The 22897-nt window shown below is 43.5% G+C and overlaps 1 protein-coding gene across 2 annotated transcripts in view; it reads right to left on the bottom strand.

The window, feature by feature from the left end:
- Positions 1–9115: 9115 nt before the first annotated feature.
- The window catches only part of UCMA (upper zone of growth plate and cartilage matrix associated), a 33794-nt gene continuing 20012 nt past the window's right edge, over positions 9116–22897 (bottom strand). For both annotated transcript variants that reach the window (XM_074952778.1, XM_074952770.1), the window contains 5 exons: positions 22167–22342; positions 21558–21623; positions 21341–21436; positions 15311–15409; positions 9116–10134 (listed from right to left, as the gene is read on the bottom strand). In XM_074952778.1, coding sequence (XP_074808879.1) covers positions 10037–10134; positions 15311–15409; positions 21341–21436; positions 21558–21623; positions 22167–22224 — 417 coding nt within the window. In that variant the 5' untranslated portion in view covers positions 22225–22342 and the 3' untranslated portion in view covers positions 9116–10036. The remainder of the gene's footprint in view (positions 10135–15310; positions 15410–21340; positions 21437–21557; positions 21624–22166; positions 22343–22897) is intronic.

Below are 22897 nucleotides of genomic sequence, written 5' to 3'. Positions count from 1 at the left end.
GATTTTACCTCCCACATCCCAGAGGGCAAGAGAGTGGACTTTAAATCAGTCCTTGTTGAAGGTCAACTAGTGTCCAGGAGGGTGCTACAAGCATCCCTGGTCATGGCGGAAACAGCAGCCCACACTACCTCCACGGTGGTGGTGATGCGCAGGTCTTCCTGGCTGTCTGCATCTGGTATCCCCAAAGATCTGCAGACCACAGGGGAGGACCTTCCCTTTGATAAAGATAAACTTTTTTCCAAAAAAACCCCGATGAAGTCCTTCACACTATGAAAGACTCTAGGGCCGCCCTGCACACACTGGGGATATACCTGTCCCTCCCCATGAGAAAATGGTATCAACCTTATCAGAGGCCCCACGCACAACAATATCACTGGGCCCAGTCCAGACCGTATGATAATGGGAGGAACCGCAACAGACCTCCCAGGTGCAGACAAACTCATGCGCAACCAGCTACCTCCCACCCATCGGGAAACAAACAGCAATTTTGAAGCACTGGTTGGGGGTCTGCACGACCACCCCTTGACTCCGCCATTTGGCCACCGCCTCCAGCTTTTCCACCATGTCTGACAATAGGTCACACAGGACTGCTGGGTCCTGGAAATAGTTCAATCAGGCTCTCCGTTCACCCCAGAATACAGGCACACACATGCCTGCAGCTTCTTGGCCACATGGCAGCCACCACATTTGTGGTCAAATATGCCAGACTACACATGAGATGCCTTCAGGGTTGGCTCAGTTCCAACTACAAACCCAGCAGACACAGCTTCTGCATGATGTGAACTCCTCCAGCAAAGGTATTGGCCTCCCTACAAAGGTATTGGCCTCTGGAACTTTGTAGGGCATTTCACAGGAACAGTTGGTGTTGAAGTAGGAAATGTGATCCAGTGTATAAATTAAGGCATATAAAGCAAGACAGATAACTAGTCAACTAAATCTTAAGACATCTGAAAACAGTTTTGTAACCCTAGAGTCTGATGCTCTCCCACTCTCTAGTGAAATCGCTAAGTGCCACATCATGCCATTGTTTTTAAGTGGAACCCTCTCCTTGGAAACCACTGGGGATCTGTTGAAAATAATCAGTAACATAGTCTAGCTGTAGCCATTGTCTTTGCTGGGAGTTTAATTAAGATCTTGCCCATTTCTATCCTACTCTTTGCTCCACCTACCCACTTGCTTTGTAATTCCTCTAAAAAAAGCTTTGTTAGTTTAGGGTTAAGATTATCAAAATCATTAAAAATTAAGAATGTCACCAACCAAACCCTGTAGGGATCCATGTGTGACTAGAACCCAGGTCTACTGAGCTGGGGCCAGCTGACATTCCCATATTGCATGCAAATCCATATCCAGGGAGCGCTGTGGAGATTAGGCACTGAAGGAAGTACCGCCCAAAGTGTCCAGAGTGTCTGCATCCTAGACCCCTCTGATTGGTCATGCACACTATTTAACCCTGGAGGGTGCCTCAGGAACTGTTGTCTGAGCAACCACACAGACTTCTGGCCTGCACCTTGTTTTCTGATCTCCGGTCTCCGACCCCAGCCCAACTCTGTTGAGACTCTTTCCTCCTGATTCCAGCCCGGTACTACAACTGCTCTCAGCTCTCCGACCCCAGCCTGACTCTGTCCTGGTTCTTGCATATCACTCCTGGTTCTTCCCCTGTAGGGAAGAAAGCTGCCAGGTTGTCACCTACCCCTTATGTACTGATTATTGCTGTGACGAGTGCAAAGCCTGGCAGCTCGTTTCTGTCAAACCCACAATAAGGGCTAGATTTTCACAAGAACTCAGCTCCTGTTTAGGCACTGGCATAGGTGACCAGATTTTCAAGACCATTCATCACAGTGGGTGCTGAATGCTTTCGGAAACCTGGCCCCAGTTGTGGGTGCTGAGCACTTGTAAATGCACCCCTAAGTGAGCCGCGACTTTTCACTAGTTTAAACATGATCTGTTTTACTTATTTAAAAAGATCCCACTGCCGCCGAGATGTGTACCTCTCTTCAGTGGAGACTGTGAGATTGTATTATTATACGATCTTTCCCTCCACCATTCCTCCCTGCTGCTTGTTACCCCCATGCAGTGTGTGTTACAATTACATTGAGGTTCATAGAATCATAGACTATCGGGTTGGAAGGGACCTCAGGAGGTCATCCAGTCCAACCCCCTGCTCAAAGCAGGTTGGAAGCTCTCTGGAGCAGGGACCACATCTTCCTAGGACTTCGGCGAAGTGCCTTGTATGGTTTGGAACCCTACAAAATAACCGTGATAATGGCTGGAGACTGGAGCATTTTGCAGTTCCAGGAAGCAAGATTGAGCGCAGAGGGTACAGAAAATGCACAGAGACAAATAACCATCTCCAAAACAACTCGCCTGAAGGGGCAAACTGTGTGGAGATAGTTTGTGGGAAAGGTGCCAGTCCTGGGGGATGGTAGAGGAGAGTAAGTATTTCTTGGGCACCCACGTCACATTCAGCACGGTACAGATTTATAGGAAGACACAAGCCCTGCCCCAAGGGCCCTATTATAGGTATAGAAAAGTCCTATAGAATTTAATCAGCATGAAATGTATAGGTTTCTATAGATACTGAATAGAGTCAGTAAAAAATTACTCCAAAACCCAATAGCAGTCCTGGTTTAAACATTCTCTAGAAAGGTTTTGAGTCCAAGACTTTCCCATAAGGGAGGCAGTGCCGTCCAGTGGCTAGGACACTGGCTGGGAGTCAGCAGGTCTGAGCGCTAACAAGCCTAACCTTGCTTTATAAAGAGCTTTGAGATCTACAGATGAAAAGCACCAGAAAGAAGCTAAGTATTATGATTAGTAAAAAAACCACCACCAACAACAAAACCCACAGAGACACACCATCTGTGAAGCCAATGCGGTCAGTGTGTCCTTCCCATGCACCTGACAAGACAGACAGGGAGAAAATCCTCAACCCAACCTGCAGATTTAAAACACACTTTCCCCCATTCAGCACTGGACACAGGCCCACGTAGGGTGACCAACTGTCCCGATTTTATAGGGACAGTCCTGATATTTGGGGCTTTGTCTTATATAGGCATCTATTACCCTCCCACCCCGGTCCCAATTTTTAACACTTGCTATCTGGTCACCCTAGGCCCACAGCAGGGACTTACAAAGGGACAACATCTCTCCGTGGGAGGGATACACAAGTACCAGAAGGGGGAGAGATTGCTGCTGAGTCCAGAGCTGCCAAGACCTGCCCAGACCTGCCCCGTTTCCCCGAGCCCCTGCCCTTGCTCCGCCCCTTCTCCCTGAGCGCCTGCCCTTGCTCCGCCCATTCCCCAAAAGGCCCAGCCCCCTCACCACCCCTTCTCCCCAGCCCCTATGCTGTCACAGCCTCTTTCCCTTAGGCCCCGCTCCTGCGCTACCCCTTCCCCCCAAGACCCTGACCCCTCTCACTCCTCTCCGCCCCCTTCTTGTTGCTTGGTCTCATGGCCAGTAAAAAGCCTTCCTACTTATTCGTTGCTATGCATAAAATGTGTGGCGTAAGATGGGGGTTTTTTCTTTGACTAAAGCTTCTCACACACACCCCAGAATATATTCTGCACCCGTTCCCCCCAGGAGGGCCTGCCCCTTCCCCCACCCCCCAGTTTGAGAACCTCTGATTAATCTCTTGGGATAAAATCCTGGCTTAACTGAAGACAATATTAAAATGCCCACTGGATTTCAGTATGACCATCCCCGCATGTTTATTTTTAACTTTGGGAGACACTCAGATACCTGGTGACAAGTACGTTATAAGACCCCAAATAGATTGGAATGGGAATGAGGCTGGTGTAACCTTTATTTAATTGAATTGATCGTTTTGTATTAAATCACAGTGAGTTGAGCTCCTGTATTGCTACAGTTTTAAGATCAACGAGGTAAAAATTATCCTTAGATTTGGAGGCTGTAGGAACACATGAAGCGACCACGCGCATAGTCACAAGTAAGAAGTCTTGTCTGCATTATAAATTTTACTAAGCAGATGATTAAGGTTGCAATAACACATAAATATACAAACCCTGAGAGGCCATCCCAGAACTGTTGCTGTAGTCAAACTCACCCATCCAAAGATGGTATAGAGTCTCTCAACAGGTGGTCGTCGATAGAGGAGTGGTTCCTGCTGGGATCTTTCCAGTGAGGTCTTCCTTCAGGAGTTTCGCACTCGAGCCATACCAAGGAACCCTTTTATCCTGTTATTATGCCCACTCCTAACACCTTGTGTATATGCATGAGGGTTCTAACCTACTTTTCCTTGTCTGTGCTTCCACACCCCATACATTTTGGGGTGTCTTGCTATTCACAGGTTGTTCTTTTCATTCCCTTTATTTTTATTAGCATGTCATTAACATTTATGTAAACATGTTCCCATGGTAACCTGTGGTCAGAGCAGAACTTTCCATAATGTTACAGTCAGGTATCGTGCTGACTGGACAGGTACGTTGCTGTCTAGATGAGTCCATGATGACACATTTTCTTCTGAAACACCCCTATTGGCACTTTTTTACCATAATCTTGTAACCTTACTGGTGTCGGGTCATTCCTGGGTTATACCTATGTCAAGCCTCTGTAAACCTGAGGCCTAGTTTGGCTAAGCTGAAATCTTACAGGCCTTAGCCTATAGGCCTTGCATTACTGCCTTGCCTTACTTATATACCTAATACACGCTAATCACTCCTAAATACTTGTCAATTTTATATGCCTGTAATGCTATGCTACTTACATCTCTCCCTATATCTACAACTTAAATCTATGCATCACACAGGAAATAACAAATGAGTTTGCCATGACAATAGATAACACAATTGAATGATACAATGAACTAGTTGGCTACAATTGTCACCACATCTCAGTCGATAAGATAGATGGGGTCAGCGTCTCTCTATAGCTTATCAGCATCTGCATCACAGGGAAGAGTTCATCAACTCATTTGGAGAGGAAAACTGGTGGTGTTTGTTCCCTCAGGCTTCCAGTTGTTACTCCCTTTTCCCTTCAGAATCCAGGCTTGATCCATTAGAAACCCTGGATCGGTGAAGCAGTGTGTAATGCCCTACCCTTACTATGGTGGCCTGTTAACAGACACTGTGGAATAATGCCACAGTCACTTGTCTATACTGACTATGCCCTGTGATGCTTATGATGTCTTATGTCCCTACCTCAGTGCCAACTGTTAGGAGGTCCATGTGAAGAACTGCACACAAGATTTTACTGGTAATGCACAACAAAAACAACTTTTATGGAAAATCCAGGAAGCATCCTACACATTCTTGACCACTGTCTGCTTCCACCTTGTCTACTAATTTACAGTTCACATATGTACAGCCATCTCTAGTAACACCAACTGCCCAGCTCCTGCCTGTATCTGACACTGTAGCCTTCAATCTCTCATTAATGCAAATAGGAAGGGGACTAGACAAGCAAAAACATTGTTCATTCCATCCAGAATGTTATTTCATGCTAATGGCTGAAATAAATAAAAAAAAACAAACCCACAATTTGTTTTAAATGAATAATAATTTCAGTATGGTCGTGTCATAAACTAGAGATGACTGCACCATAGCTGAAGTTGCTTTGTTTATCATGTGGGCATTACATGACTTTCAGGGGTAGAGAGGAAGGTTTCCTCCAGCTAATTTTCATATCTAGGTATTAATTATTATTATCCAGACAATGGATGCTTATGAATTTTTCTACATATACAACACCACCCCCCCCCCCCCGTGGTAGAAGGAGAGAGCCTGGAGCACAGGGCCTGGTGCAAGGCCTGAGGCCTGAACCAAAGGCTTGGTGAGCGTTGCTAAAACAAAGGCATGCCTAGGTACAGGATATTCATGTCAACTCATTCCTGGGAGATGGTACAGGATGACACCAACCCTGAGAAAGACAAAGATGGGAGGATAGAATGATGGATGGGGATGTTTTGTTAGAACGAGCAGGTACAAGGGTTGGTAACTAACCACGTCAGGAGTGTAATACGTAACTGGTTTGTATCAATGTCTAAAAGAGAAATCATCGGCGGGGCACCTTTGTCCAGCAGAAAGGCCCGCTGCTGATTGAGCTGAGTCCATTGTGATGGGCATACGCGTGTTAGTGTACCTGTCACCATGGAGCCAGGGTGCTAGTACCGTGTTTCGTCGATAATAAACCTGCAGCCACAGTAGAACAGCAGCAGCCATGAGCCAAGAAGCAGAAAGTCCCATCCTCACATGCCATCTAAATTCCATTAAAACAGTGTAATATCGGGCTGTTCAGGAAGCGATCCTCTCCTAACAGTACCCACCATCGCCAGATAAAGAAAGAGATCTTAAGATGTTTAAAGAAAACTTTGCTAGCATTCTGTCTGGCAAGGAATCACTTATCGACAGTTGTGGTTGTGAAATCTCTACTTCTTTATTGTTTTGCCTTTATGATCCCTACTTCTCTATTATATGCATGGTTTGGGGGGGCCAAAAGGAAGTTCTTTGGAACCAATTCCAGGACACAGCCCGAGATCAGAGCTGCCAGATCTCAACACCCTGCCAACTATATCATGCAGAAGCTGGAGTCCCCAGATGACCTGATTCTGACTGGCCACCAAGAAAACTTTGTCTGTCTTATTGGGAGTGGTGAGCGTTGTATGCTTAGCGTGTGCATTCTGTTTTGGTAACTGTCAATACATAGAGGTTCAGGATATTACTGTGTCAGGCTCTTTCACTGCTAATATGTCCCGTAAGCCCACAGAGGGTTGTGCCCTGAGCCCTAGGTACGGGGTAAGGAGGTGCCTAAATTAACTGCATTATGCCTTGAGCCCAGGGAACTGGGTAAAGGCGGGTGCCCTAGCATGCGTGGGTAACACCAACAGCTTCTCACAGAAGCCTTCCAGTCCTCAGATGAGTGAGCAGAGTGGTTAGGCAAGCGCTGATGGCTCACCGGGGATGCTTCACTGACGTCCGTGTTGGCTGGTCAGGGAAGGTGCATGACACGTAGCTCTTTAAGAACACGGGACTGTTCCAGAAAGCTACAAGCAGGGACCGTCTTTCCCAACCGGTGGATTACCACTGGCGATGTTGAAATGCCAGTAGAGATGCTGGGGGATCCTGCCCCCTTAGTCTCCTCATGAAGCCGTACACCGGCCACCTCAACAGCGCCAAGGAGCAGTTCGACTACAGGCTCAGCACGCAGGGGGTGCGTAATAGCAGCAGATACAAGTCTGCCTCCTGCCTTCACAGGATGGACAGGCCATTCGATCCTGGGAAATTCTGCATTGTGAAAGCTGCGCCTGAGGTTTGTCAACCTTTGTTCATTTCATGTTCATGTTGTAATCACGTGATAATTGATCTAACATGGATTAACGGTCCCATTCCAGCTCCCAGTGGATGAATCCACACTCCGTAGCCTACTCCTGCTGATAGGCCCCACTGCTCGGTCTCAACGGAAGGAAACTGAATTACTTTCTGATCCCTGCAAGTGATCCTGACTCGTCACATTTGCCCTACCTTGGCAGGCGGTACAGCCAAGGTTTTTACAGCTCTCCGAGTAGAGAGCTCCAGGTGCCTTTCCCGGTTAAGTGCATGTGAAAAAGAAGCTAACTAGCTCTTAGCACTAGCATTTCTGCAGGGATTCCCCTCCTTTAGTTCATAGCAGGACAGTTAGCCAAAGCGTCCAGTGGTGCTGTGCTTTGATGAGCAAGCTAGTAACATAGGCAAGTGTTTGATCCTCCCCATTGTGACATTTTACATTTTAAAAATGTGTCCCCTCCCCCCGCCCTTGGTTCTCCACAAAGATATTATTGTGCTGGGGCATCTTTCCATGTGTTCCCTGTGTTCTCCTTCCTTCATTCCTGTAAGAGTTGCTGGTGTGAGAAGATTTCCCCATGAGAGAAGTTATTTCTCCACACCTCCTCCCCAGGAACAACTGCCACAGGCTCTGATTAATTTTGCCCCAGTTAACAGAGCTGCTAGTATACAGATAAGAACAGAAGAAAGGCCATACTGGGTCAGACTAATGGTCCATCTCACCAGTATCCTGTCTTCTGACAGTGCCCAATGCCAGGTGCTTCAGAGGGAATTACCAGAACAGGTAATCATCAAGCGATCCATCCCCTGTTGAGTGTTCCCAGCCAGGGGTGCTGGAACAATTTTTATAGTGGGGATGCTGAGAGCCATTTAACCAAACTGTAAACCCTGTATATGATGAAAACCACTTCAAGCCAGGGGGTGCGCCAGCACCACTAGTTCCAGTACCTATGTTCCCAGCTTCTGGCAAACAGAGGCTAGGGACACCATCCCTGTCCATCCTGGCTAATAGCATTGATGGACCTAGGCTCCAGATGGAAGATCCCTAGAGTGATCCTACCACTTACTAGAATGATGGTGGAGCACTATTTCACTAGGAGGGTGGTGAAGCACTGGAATGGGCTACCTAGGGAGGAGGTGGAATCTCCATCCTTAGAGGTTTTTAAGGCCTGGCTTGACAAAGCCTTGGCTGGGATGATTTAGTTGTTGGTGGTCCTGCTTTGAGCAGGGGATTGGACTAGGTGACCTCCTGAGGTCTCTTCCAACCCTAATAGTCTATGATTCTATGGAGCTATGTTTATTGATAAACAGCCATTATAGAAAGTGAAGATAGTTATTTAATGTCTGGCTAGAAAAAGAATAATGTAGAGGAATAATTTCTACTGTATCAGAAGGGTAACCGTGTTAGTCTGGATCTGTTAAAGCAGCAAAGAGTCCTGTGGCACCTTATAGACTAACAGACGTATTGGAGCATAAGCTTTCGTGGGTGAATACCCACTTCGTCAGATGCATGTAGTTGAAATTTCCAGAGGCAGGTATAAATATGCAAGCAAGAATCAGGCTAGGGATAACGAGGTTAGTTCAATCAGGGAGGATGAGGCCCTCTTCTAGCAGTTGAGGTGTGAACACCAAGGGAGGAGAAACTGCTTTTGTAGTTGGCTAGCCATTCACAGTCTTTGTTTAATCCTGAGCTGATGGTGTCAAATTTGGAAATGAACTGAAGCTCAGCAGTTTCTCTTTGAAGTCTGGTCCTGACGTTTTTTTTGCTGCAGGATGGCTACCTTTACATCTGCTATTGTGTGTCCAGCGAGATTGAAGTGTTCTCCTACAGGTTTTTGTATATTGCCATTCCTAATATCTGATTTGTATCCATTTATCCTTTTAGGGACTGTCCAGTTTGGTCAATGTACATAGCAGAGGGGCACTGCTGGCACATGATGGCGTATATTACATTGGTGGACGTGCAGGTGAATGAACCGGTGATGGTGTGGCTGATCTGGTTAGTTCCTGTGCTGCTGTAGATATGTGGGCAGAGTTGGCATCGAGATTTGTTGCATGATTTCTATTGTGTAAATGCAAGTCTAATGGTAGTTTCAAACTTTCTTGTTATTATTTTTTCTTCATATAACTTACATCACTAGCTGCTTATGCATCTTGAAGGGACTGATGATAGTTAAAAAGGAAGTTATATTCTTTCAAACGTATAGAATTTCCATTATTTATAAGATTAGTAAGGAGGAGTAATATTGAGTGATATTGCAGAAGCTAATACTACTGTTTAATTAAACAACTATTAGAATGTTAATACAGTTCCTTTTTTTAACTTAAAGTAAAATATTACAGAGACCCTGGGATTACAGCAAACATAGATTTGCTTTTCAGTGATTCCCAAGATACAGTGATTTAAAAAAAAAATTCTTATCTGTTTACATAAGACAAATTCTAAACAGCCTAAACTATCCTGATTTATACATGTCTCATGGACCTAATTCTGTCTGCATTGTTCCACTTTTGTGTTTTAAATCCAGATTTTGTCACACATACAAGCACGTCAAAATACAAAGCAAAGCAGCACCCTATGAGAAGCTCTATCCATTAAAACAGAGTCAATGCAAATACTATAGGAGGAGGGCTTGGTGGAGTAGATTCCACAGTGGGATCCATGACATGGCCAAGACCTTGGAAATGTGGTGGCTTCTTCAGTGTCCTGTGAACGGCTTAGTCAGCAAATATTTAACTTTTTTTTTAGTTCACTCTTCTTACATCTAGATGTGGTGACGGTTATACATGTAAGATGGGTAGAGACCGTCGTAGTGATATTGACGCCATTGCTCGATCTGTTCCCGGCTTCTCTCCTGTTGCTCTGTAGATGGGGGTGGGGAGTAGAAATAACAAGAGACAATGTGAACTGCGATTCATTTTCAGACAGCCAACTAATCTAATGCCAAATGTACTAGCGGCATTGAAATGGTGGCAAGGACTGTTGGCTCTCAAATCTCCAACTGTGCATCCCTGTCTGTCAAGTTGTGTGTAACATATAAAGGGAGGTTGTGGGGGAGGTTAGGCCGAGCGTACTTCCCCAAAGACTGAGGGTTTGAAAGTAGGCGTTTGGCCCATTATAAGGACAGCTGTCACTTGCACTGTTCAGATCTGAATCCTCGTTTTGTGACTCGGGTCCACCTCTGATTTGTGAGCTTTCCTCATCCCCAACTTTCAGTTGGAGTTAAAAAAAAAAAAAGAAAAACCCCCCACAAAATGTCAATGCAAATCTTGGTCAAAAGCACCAACTTGCACCTATTTTCATGATACGTCCGTGAGATGTGGCACTCACATAGTTTGGTGGTGGGTGCCAGTATAGGAACCTAGAGAGAGATTTTTGCAGGATTTCCTTGCAAACCCCAAGCCTGCTCAGTTTTCCTGAAACAGGGTCTGGGTTTGCTCAGAAGTTTAGCGTTCATGAACATTAGCAAACCTTTCAACATGCTGAGTTTCTAGACTGTAACAGGGGGTTGGACTAGATGACCTCCTGAGGTCCCTTCCAACCCTGATATTCTATGATTCTTTGATTCTAAAAAAAGAGGTACATTACATGGGCCTCTGTGTTTTGTTGTGAATATTTTGCACAGCATGACCCTCTTCCTACCTCCAACATATACTGGATCCAGGTTTACTATTTCAGGTTGATCTGTCTAGGTACCTACCTGCCCCATCACGACTGTATCTTTGTGATATCCTTGCAAACACACAATTAATGGGAGGATTTTAATGTTCACTATTATTGATCTTGGGGAAGTGGCGAAAGGTTGTCTTACAATTTATTTATTTTGATGTATGGTTCTTCAAATCATTATCGAATTATTCATTAACCCATCAGCTGCTGGTCTGCCATAGGCCATGGTGCCATCCATTTATATGCTACTGAAGTCACTGGAATGGGTCCTAGCTGACATATTTGGTAGTACAACAGGATACATCACCTTGATGATGCTTTGAGTGTAGGGCTTTAGATGAAGTAAGTTACTCTGAATGTCATACAATGGTGTCCCTCACATCTGTCAACTGGCTTTGAGTGTTCTAGGTACGTCCCCCGCATGTCTGGATCACACGGCTGCGTGAAGTCCAGATTAACTGTCTGATGAGTAAAACATGCTCAAGCTATTGTCAAGTTAGCCTGCACCTGCTGTGCTGCTGAATGTAACAGGTGTGTCCTGATCACGCATTAACAAGTGTAAACTCTGGACCTTACATAAACCTTGGATAGGTGCATCTTAATATCCACACTCTCCTAAGCACTTATTTGGTTGGACAATGCCAGTGTTCTAAGGTTAATTTCAATAGTATGGCACAGGCCCACAGCAGCACAGTGTGTCCAGTGTCAGGGCTAGCAGGTAAAAGATAAAAATAATCAGGTTTTTAGGCCTCTTAAGCCTACATTTAATTTCCTAAGGGCAGGTCTACACTATGGACCTCCAGTTATGCAACTCCAGCTACGTGAATAATATAGCTGGAGTCGACGTACCTTAGGTCAACTTATTGCAGTGTCTACGCCGGGCTGGATCGACAGGAGAAACTCTCCCATTGACTTACCTTATGCTTCTCATTCCGGTGGAGTATCGGAGTTGACGGGAGAGTGATCGGTGATCGATTTAGCAAGTCTTAACTAGACCCGCTAAGTCGACCCCCAGTGGATCAGTTGCCACAGCATCAATCCATGGTAAGTGGAGACAAGCCCTGAGTCTCTTCTTTTCTCAAAGGCACAAATATAGACATTCTCCAAAGCACCATTTTAAAACAGTGTGGATATAGTACTGGACTGGGACTCGGGAGACCTGGGGTCTATTCCTAGCTGTGCTACTGGCCTGCTGGGTGGCCTTTGGCAAGTAATTTCACCATTCTCTGCCTCAGTTTCCCCATCTGTAAAATGGGGATAATGATAGCGACTGTCTCTGTAAAGTCCTTTGAGATCTACTGATGAAAAGTGCTATATAGGAGGTGGGTATTATTTATTTTATCTGGAAAGTCAGACTATTTTGACAATCTTCTCAAAACAATAGACTCTCATATTCTGTACATGTGTCTCCATGACAGTTCTGGCATGAAACCAAAAATGTAATAAAGATGGGGCAATAAAAATAACTAACGCTTTTGGGTGAGTTTTTACCATTAGAATCATTTTCCTCGTTTAAAAGGATGTACTGCAGAGCTGCTGAGAATTTGGCTTGGTTAGCCACCTCGATGTGAGGTTTCAGAAATACCTCCATGGATGTCTTTATTATGCCAAGTGAAAACCAGTCCCTTCTGTTGCTGTCTTTACCTTTAACCACTTCACTGAACAGTCATCCCACAAATGGTTTTCACTACTCATTCTCTGGAGGGAACTAGCTGAAATGTCTGTACGGCCACTTGGTCATTTCTTTTGGGAAGGTCTGTTATGGAATGCTTTCTTACTGCAAGTATAGTCTCCACCATACAGAAAAAGTATGGAGGAGCATCTGAAAGACCGTTGTCATAGGGCCATCCCCACCTCATAGTAATGGGAAGGCATCACACAAGAGCAATGGGTTTACTAACTGAATAACTGCGCTGTTAATGTCCCCCATTCATGTCCTGTCAATGAGGCCTTGCATCTAAAGTTTGTTATGGGCAAAGTGAGAGAAGTATCAAGTGCAGGGAAAAAATACACGTAGAAAGAAATGCTGCCATTGCTGCAAGAAAGACAACCAAGGAGAAAGAAAACTGTTCATGTTTTATTTAGATGTCTATTTCCAGAAATTTGGAGGAACTATTTAGTTGCATACAACTAGTCTAAAAAGTCTATTTAAAAGTAATTTTGCCCTCTTTGTTCTCTTCAAGAACTCCTTCTAGACTTTCTTACTTTTGTTGGATACATGTACAAAGAAATAGGACATCTTTCCACTTATATCAATTCAATGGCTGAGAAGCAAAAATATTTTCATTAGTGACTTGAATAATGGAGTGCAGAATATGCTTATAATATATGCAGATGACACCAAGCTAGGAGGCGTCGCAAGCACTTTGGAAGAGAAGATCAGAATTCAAAATGATATGGATACATTGGAGAATTGGTCTGAAATCAATAAGATGAAATTCAATAAAGATAAGTGCAAAGTACTACATTTGGGAAGAAAAATGAAATGCACAAAATGGGAACTAATTGGCTAGGCAGCAGCACTGCTGAAGGGGATCTGGACGTTACAATGGATCCCAAATTGAATGTGAATCAACGATATGTTGCTGTTGCAAAAAAGGCTAATATCATACTGGGGTGTATTAACAGAAGTGTTGTATGTAAGACATGGGAGGTAATGCTCCATTCGGCACTAGTGCGGCTTCAGCTGGAGTTTGTGTCCTGTTCTAGGAGCCACACTCTCGGAAAGATGTGGACAAATTGGAGAAAGTCCAGAGGAACGCAACAAAAATGATCAAAGGTTTAGAAAACCTGACTAAGAGGAAAGATGGGAAAAAACTGGCTTGTGTTGGCTTTAGGAAAGAAGTCTGAGGGGGGACCTGATAACAGTCACCAAATATGTGAAGGGGTGTTATAAAGGAGACAGTGATCAATTGTTCTCAACGTCCACTGAAGGTAGAACAGAAGTAATGGACTTAATCTGCAGCCAGGGAGATGTACGTTAGATATTAGGAAAAACTTTCTAACTCTAAGGGTAATTAAACTCTGGAATAGGCTTCCAAGGGAGGTTGTGGAATCCCCATCACCGGAGGGTTTTAAGGACAGATTGGACAAACACCTGTCAGGGATGGTCTAGGTTTACTTGGCAAGCATGAGGGGCTGGACTTGATGACCTATTGAGGTCCCTTCCAGACCTACATTTCTATGATGTGCTACTTTGCCTTTCTCTTACATTGTTCATTCAGGGATCCGAAAGTGTTTTACTAACATTAATTAATCAGGCCCCACCGTTCCTCTCTGATGTAGCCTAACTTTACAGATGGGTAAACTAGGCAAGTCACTCCTCAGTGTCACACAGCAAGTCATTGGCTCATGTTCTGGGCTTCTGCTCCAATTTTTAGAGCATCAGACTGGGAGTCCGATGACCTGGGTTCTATTCCCAGTTCTGCTGTTTGACCTTCATCAAAACACTTACCCCACTGTGTATTGGTTTATCCATGTGCTAATCTTTAACTGATAAATGCAGGGAAACTGCTAGTTAAAGCTGCTTCTCACCTTGTTACATGACACTGCATGCAGCCAGCATTTAAAACTACCCACTCTTCAACCTCCTGGGGTTTTGTATAGTGATTCTATTGCTAAACACAGGGTGCTACCATCATGCACATTCCTCAGACGGAAATGTTACCATGCAGGATGCAAAGCCCAGTTGAAACCAGTGGGGTTTCATATATGTGGGATGTGGAATGATGCCTCCAGGTACAGTGTGTGGCATGGAGGAGTTGCTGCTTACAGTGGTTAGCAGTGACTTTCTAAGAGCTCTCTGCTGGCTAGAATGTGTGGAAGCAGTAAGGAAATGCAACCCAAGAGACATTCTACATTCCTAAAATCCCATCCCAAAAAACAGAAGCCTCATTCCAGCATCCCCTTTTCACCTTAAGGCAATAAATAAAACCTCATGGAATAGGCTTTCACAGTGGTAGTGTCCTCCAGGCAGGGAGAGTGAAGAGACTCCATAGAATCACCCCTAGGAAATGCAAACCTGGAATCCCATTATATAGTCCTATCTAGAATTAGAGCATCACCGGTAGGTGGGGATATAAATCAAACGGTATATGACAGAATATTGAGCCTGTGGGAATGAACGATGTGAAACCCCTGTAGAATTTGCCAAGAGTTGCTCTCTCGAGCAAAGAGTTTGATTGTAAGTTCTTTGGAGCAGGGGCTGTCATTTATTATATTTTTGTACAGGACCTAGCCAACAGGGCCCAACCACATTGTGGCCTTTAGGTGCTGCTACCGTATCAATGTTAAATAACACTAATAATAATAATAATATCCTACCAGCCTGCAGCTAAAGTTTCAATTTTTGTTGTTTTGCTGTTCTTACCTTTATGTTCTTCCTTGACAAAATTCTCAAACTTGTTCCTTTGCTCTTCAAAGTACTCCCTCCTTTGCTCATCAGCAATCAGCATCTGCCGGGTCTCCGCTGCGTAAGAGATGTTTATTGTATTAGCAGCAAAAAAAATCTTAAGAAGCCAGAGCATAACTTTTGTCCTCAAACCCAATGAATCTGATTAGCCTTGTATAGCAGCACCTGTATCCTGGGCTTTCACTGGAGGCTTAGCTGCTAAAGTCCTTGTTTACAGCAGGCTTTCTAAGAACTAGACAATCTGTATGTATTTCATCATCCCATTGTGCAGCACAATGAAACAATACATGCAATGATGCTGGTAGAGAAATTGCTAGCTCCCGCGTTATGCCTTTTAAATTCCATAGGAAAAACACAGGTTGTTCTAATTTAGTTTGGTGGATTACAGTTATCATATTTGTCCAATGATTTAAAACCCTGTGATAAATGCCTACTAGCTAAAACTTCCTAATGAAAAGTTCCCAATGAAAATGAAACCATATGACATTGGCTGGCTTTGGGGTGTTACTACAATGTCAGAATGCATACCATGTTTGTTGAAAAGTTTGCTATGTATTCAAATAGAGAGGAGCCCAAATGGATACAGTCAACCTTTAATTTCAGGATGTGGATTGGAATCAAACCCTTGGTTCTGAACCTGGCCTCATGGCTTTGGGATTGTGTTCCCAATCTTTGACCCTGCTCTGTGCCCTTTCAGCTGTTCCACAGTGGGTCAGAGCAGGGTCAAACAGCTGGCTGGAGAATTGCCCTTGCACAGGGGAATTCCAGGGTGGCAAAGATGGCATAGCAGGCTCTCATGGCATAGTCATCTCCTCTTCTCTGGGGCATGCTGAGGCAGGAGGTGGCATGGGAAGAGTCCCTTGTGCTCTAGCAATCCTGGTTGACAGAATAGCTCCATGGGGGCTATAAACAGCCAGCATAATTTAGGGTAGCCATCTAGTCTCTCTAAATTGCAGTGGGGGCCAAACCGGACCCTGGCTGTCCCCAAGACTGGAGTGGCAACAAGATGACCTAATACTCCTCTGTCTTTACCTTTTGGATCTTGAACCAAGGATCTGGCCCTGGTTTGGATACAGCCCCAGATGGTGGAAATCTTGTGTGACTTTCTTCAGTCACACTATTTCTGCCCAAGATGGCAGAAAGTGAACAGGAAAAACTAATTTTGTGAGATTTCTGCCATTTTGGGTTGAAATCTCATTAAAACAGCTAGGAAGATGACATCATCTAGCCCTGGTTTGGTCATTTACACCTTGCCTGGTGAAAATTTAGGGTCCAATCTTAGAAGGTGTAGGTTTCTGCCAGAAGATGAATTTTTCTGGAAAGTGAGTTTTAGTTGGAATTTGATAAGATTTTTGCTAAGGTATTTTGGTAAGAGAGGCAATTGTTGTGCATATCCTCAAGATGCTTGTGCTTCATCTGTCCATTTGCTTATACATATTTCTTACATCACTTTCTTTCCCTCTATTTCTTACATCACTTTTTCTCTCTGTGTTTTTACCTGTTGGCTTGCAGGAAAATGCAAAGTAAATAGCCAGTTTCTATTTACAGACATTCTTAAAATATGGCTTTAGAAATTACGGTCTTGCTCAGTGGATGGACAGACCTAGATAAAGTAACTTTGTTTTAGGGACCCAGGAGAATTTTTACCAGCTAGTTTGTTGAATCAATTCCCAAAGAGTTCAAGTGTTTTTTCAGGCAATAAGCAACAAGATAAAAGCTCCCACCACAGACCACGCATTTCCCCTGTACCCGTGCTTTGCCGCAGAGGTAGCAACCCATACTTGCGACAAGAAAGGTTGAACTCAAGTACCAGGCCTGTCCCTTCCCACCCTATTATCAAATAGGATGCAACCAAAGAAAAGGCTCTCAGACAACTGAATAAATCTCATTGTACACATGGGACTGGGAACTGAACTGAGAGCATGCTGAAGAATGTTACTGGATAACTGAGGGTGCAACCCAAAAGGAGCCTGTTTGAACGACAACAGAGTTGGCTAATCCTGCCCATTCCAAAGATAGCCATGAGTCGTCATTATCCAAGAGAGATTCTTGGAAGGAACACTTGTAAAAGACAGTGGAAAGCAAGAGCTGTGACCACTTTATAGAAAGCCTTTGCCATATGCTTGTATGGTTCCTAGTGTAATGCCAACAGTTGTCGGCTGGCGGGATCAAACCGGGGACCTCTGGAGCTTAGTGCATGAGCCTCTACCGCATGAACTAAAAACCAACTGCCTGTGAGCTCAGGCTGTAGAGCAGACTCATTTTATCTCTCTCTTTAAGTAGTCTTGGTGCCACTAGATGGGACAGAACACCACACCCAGAAGGGGTGTGTGTTACACTAGCACAATGGGGCTCCATCTTGGGGGCAATGTAAATGTTAAATACTGATAATCAAAACTAATCCTATAAATAAATGAATTGTTTGTACTGATGGCCCTACGTGTCATTAGTCGAAAGACTATAGGTATTCAAAATAGAGAAGGTCCAGCTGGTCTCCTTAGCCAATGCAAAAAACATGAAAGAACAATATTCCAATCCGGTGCTTCAGAGGCAGAGCAAAGTGAACTTCAGATGAGTAGAAAGAAGTGAGGGATAGAAGTGCAGGGATTTAATCGAGGCAGCAAACTTGAGGAGGTGGAAAATTAATGCTTTTCCTTCAGATATAATAAGCAGGAGGAGTTCACGCAACAGAGCAGAGCTAATTTCTGTATAGTGCTAGACTTGGCACCAATGAAAGAAAACACAATTAGCTCATTTTCTTTGGGTTCGTTTAAAGGTATAGATATTGATAATAGGTATTACATCAATTCCCATGTGTATTTTTAAAAGTGGCTGAACACCTGAAAGTTGAGAAACCTGCTTTGTGACATTGGAAAAGAGATGAATGTAAGAACAGCTTTAAGAAAGTGGAATATAAATATATTGGCTTAAAGAAGAAGGTAACATAACCACTGATTAAAGAACTGTAGGAAGGAGATGAGAATGGCTGACGAAAATGGATGGGAACAAGTATTGAGTTAATCTTCTGTTCTAAGATCTATCATAGCTCTGGATGAGGTATTGACCCCAAGGCAGAGCATTGCACAATTAGTTATATTCGGGAGGTGTTGCATGTTCCTCTGAAACATCCAGTAATATCAGCCACTGTTGGAGATAGATGGGCCTGTGGTCTGCTCCAGTCTGCCAACTACTTAAGGTCTCGTGTTTTTGAGCACAGCCTAGAACAAACAATATTTTATGTTCTCCTTCTCATTGGCATCACTTTGAATCTGTACCAATGCTGGGGTACAGGTCTTTGCTGGTTGGGGGAAGGGGAGAACTGCCCTTACATTTAGCATATGATCATCTATGTTGGTATTCAGACTCAGTTCAGATGTGATCTGATTAGACTGGAAGTTTAGCAGAGTCTTCATTTAGGTTTCAGGTTGGGTTTGGGCAACTGGAAATATCCTTATTTCAGGACAGTGCTGGAGAGGTACAGGCTCCTTGCATCTTTTTTTTTTTTTTTTTTATGATGAGTGATAGGAAAAAAAACCTTCATGGGTCAAATTTCTCTTTCACCTACAGCAGCATAAATCCAGTGTAACACCACTCAGAGTAACTGAAAGAAAAATATAGACCAGTGCCTCTTTCTAAAACATCAGGCTACAGAAGAGGGAAGATGTACCATAAGCTTCCCGAATGTGCCTCAATTCTGATCTGCCATGCAAATTGCCAGTCAGATCCAGGACATCTGGACATCTCCAAGGTATAATTTTCTGTTCATGCTAAATATTCCCAGGGGATTAGGACAAAAAGCACCAGGCTCCTCCTAACCCATAACATAAGGATGTGATCGGAATTGTGCATTGATAAAAGGCTGGTAATGTAACCAACTGTGCCATCTGATGCTAGTGTTTGACAAGAATGGGTACATTCAACCTATCTTGAGTGGGAGGAAATTGTTCTGGTTCCCATCAGCCAAAGCCAGCTATATCTCTATCTGGATGCAACCCTTTATAGAATAAACCAGTACTTGTTTGATGGAGGGTGACTAACCTATTTTTCTGCCATGGTTCAGAGACACTTCTACATTGCTCACTAGTAAAGGAAGTGACTGAGAGTTAGCCCTTTGTGTTACAGGATACAAATATCATGAAGCTGTTTAATTTATTAAGCACTTATTGCCAAGCACATGTGTTCTGCACATGGTGAGAGGGGAGGCCATCAACAGTAAAATCATAACCTGGGCCCAGTGTCCCAGCCAAAGCTCCCCATCACCAGATCACTAATGCATGGAAGGATGCATGGAAATGGGGGTTCTTGGTTAAACTGGATTAAACAGAAAGGATGTACAATGATTCTGTGGACTCTGGCTAGACTTTGTTAGAGAGGGAGTTCTAGAGATCAGACCCGACCACTACGAAGCTCTTGTATCTCAGCCTGATCCCAGTTTGAACATCAGGAGGCTGATCATGGACAATCCCGCTGCTCAGTTATTTGGTGGAACATCATCCACAAGTAATGACCATATAATCTGCAGGCCTGTGCATATTTAATAAAACCACTGGGCCAAATTTTGCTCTGAGTCACACCAGTGTAAACCTGTTCACTTCAGTGGAATTGTGCATTGGAATAGTGACTTCAGTGGGTTTACCCTGATGCAAATGAGAATACATTCTGACCCAAAGGCTTTATTAAATGTCTGGGAAAATAGGTTATATGGTATATTGCTTCTGGAAGATCGCCCATCAAGTAACTGAGATCAGCAATCGAATGGCAGAAGGTTGATCGTGCTCACTTTATATAACCCATTAAAATATTACATTATTGGTTACCTCACTGCAAGCATTGTTTTTATAGACCCTGTTGTAACTTACCTGTAATGGTAATCATCCTCCTCCTATATGTTTATTACCTAATTACATGGACACTACCTGGTAATTACAATGTAATTAAATAGTCAACAGTTAACATACTATTATATAGTAATTACATGATATTTGTGCCCTGTATTTTAAAGTGTTATCAGTTAAATCAGCCCTCCCTTGCACTTTAACTGAGTTAATTTTCAGATTATTACTGAAAGGTTAACATCTCTCCCAATAACCTAGCTGAAGTTTTGTTGAACCAGAGGACAGATCATTTCACTGTTATCCTGTTCAGTGCGTCAGCAAACAAGCCATGTGAATTAAGTTATGTTTTCCATCCCATGTGGAAATAAAACGGTGTTGTGGAAGCCAGGTGCATATTTCTTAATGCTACATTTGCAAATGTTTTCCAAGAAGAGCTGAAAACATTCATTCAGCACCGGGCCTGAAACCTGCTTGTTATTTACCAGCTTTCATAAGATGACGGTGTGAAAGGAGCTGAGGAGAGGAACTAAATAAGCCCCTATATTCACTTCACCGTGCTGTCCTGCACCTCCTACAGCAGCCTGCTGAGCTCCGTCTGCCCTGCTAGATGTCTCAGCCCTTTTGAAAACCAAGGAATTGGCATCCACTTCAGTTCTATTAGCCAACTTCAAGAGATTTTGCAGATGAAAAATATTTCATTTTCCAAAGTTACCTCTTGTCTCATTTAAAAAGATGCCAGTGAACAAACCTCATTTTGGAGAATTCAGTAATGACTGATCCCTTACACCCACTCAGAAATGATTTGGTATGCCCTAAATCTTCCAAAGTGGAAGCCTGTAAAGTTCAATTTTTTGTCCTTCTCCCATATTATTTTTATTCAATTCATAAAAATAACATTTCCTCCCTGTCCCCCTCACACACTAATCCCTCTGGCGGCCCCCCAAATTGCTATTTGTAGGTACATTCCGTAATTTAAAATGTAGATAATTGAGAAGAAACCTGTTCTAATCCAAAAGAAACAACAACAACTTTGATCGGTGAATAAATCCTTGTAGAGAGTGGCAGGCAACTTAGGACTGTCTCAAGGGAAGAGGGAGATGAAAGAGGAGCAAAGAAAATACAGCTTTCCATAAACACTCCTGAACAGCCTCACCATTGAGCTCATCTCTGGATTTGGTGGCTCGCTTGCCACGTTTTTTGAAGAAGTTAGAGGCATCTGATTCTTGTATAAAAATCTTCTTTTTCACACCTGAAAGCAAAGAGAGAGGACTTGATCAGCCATAGATAGTAAATAGGGGCATCAACATACATTTAAAAGCCGTAGGAGCAACTTTTCTCCTCTCCCCCCTAAAATTTTCAGCTCCACTTACTTTCCTTGTCCTCTTCCCCAGCTGCCTTCCTGGTGCCCACAGCAGCACTGTCGCTCTCCTCAAGAACTGGATGACAACAGCACAAACATAGTATTGAGTTCAGTGAAGAAATGCAGCATCCCACAGGAAAAACCTCAAGCAGATGTTGAAAGCTGCTACCTGCTAAAACCCTAAAAATCCTGCAGTCCAATAACAACCTGCCTGGGAAATTCACTTTTACACAGCAAGAGCAACAGTACAATCAGCAGCTATGTAGACATATATTTTTGTGCTCCCGGTTTTTATTTTTGTAGAAAGTCTTAAAAATAGCAATTAACAAGACCTATAAGGACATTTAGTCCAGTTTATCCCATTATATTTAAAAAATTGTCTGTAATAATTATACTATTATTCCTAGTATAACTTGATGCCTAAATCCTTTAGAGATTGTAATAGATTACAGTGGATTAGATTAGATTCTCACATACTCCCTCATGCTCATTTGACTAGCAATGTGGTAGATGACAGTGTTCTTATGTTACCCCAATGACACGAGTTCAGATTTCTATCATTCCTTGCTGAAATTCTACGCTTCCTGCTAGCACTGTTATTACTCTGGATCATACATACCAACCAAGAGCACAAAAGTTGCAAGGCAAGAGAGAAAAAGGATTTCTTTCCAGTTCATCTTTGTTGCGCTCCAGTTGACTCCTCAGAAAAATAGTGAATATCACAAGAAGTTTCTTGAGATCTGCTTGCAAATTCCTCCTGTTAGCTGGAAAAGGAAGCAGGGAGCTGGGATGTCACTGTGGGAAAGAGGAGGGGCACGGGGTAGCACTTCAGTTGGCTGCTCATTGCCAGATCAAAGGAGGTTTCAGGCAACTTGAAAACATCTATATGAGACATATCCTGTGGTCATCAGCATTTTGATGGAAGTCAGTGTTACAAACTGCCAGGCAGGTGGGATGGCCTGGCTGGGAGATGACTATTACAAACAAAAGATTATACAGCATATTATTTTTGGTCATCTATTGTATATAGTTTAAAATGCAATTAAACTCTGGAAAAAAAAAACCCCTTTGTACTCGGCAGATCTGCTCTCTGCTGTACCAGAGTCAAATCTAGTGAGTTTAGTGACTATAAGCTTTTAGTGCTTTTTTAACTTCCGTTAGCCCTCCAGAGTCAGCCCAGCTAAGAAAGGAGCCTGATTCTATTGTTTCTAGGGCATTACTAGCAGAATGGTTTACTAGGTTCATTCATTTACACCTGTGCGAGTGCCAGTGAAGGCAATGTGGCTGCACGGGTGTCACTGAGGACATAAACATTAGGGCCTGAATTCTCAGCTGCACTAAGGCCCCTTC

Source organism: Natator depressus, chromosome 1 (assembly GCF_965152275.1).
Source record: "Natator depressus isolate rNatDep1 chromosome 1, rNatDep2.hap1, whole genome shotgun sequence".
Lineage (NCBI taxonomy): Eukaryota > Metazoa > Chordata > Testudines > Cheloniidae > Natator > Natator depressus.
The sequence above is the reverse complement of the archived record's forward strand: the minus strand, read 5'-3'. Positions and strand labels throughout refer to the sequence as shown.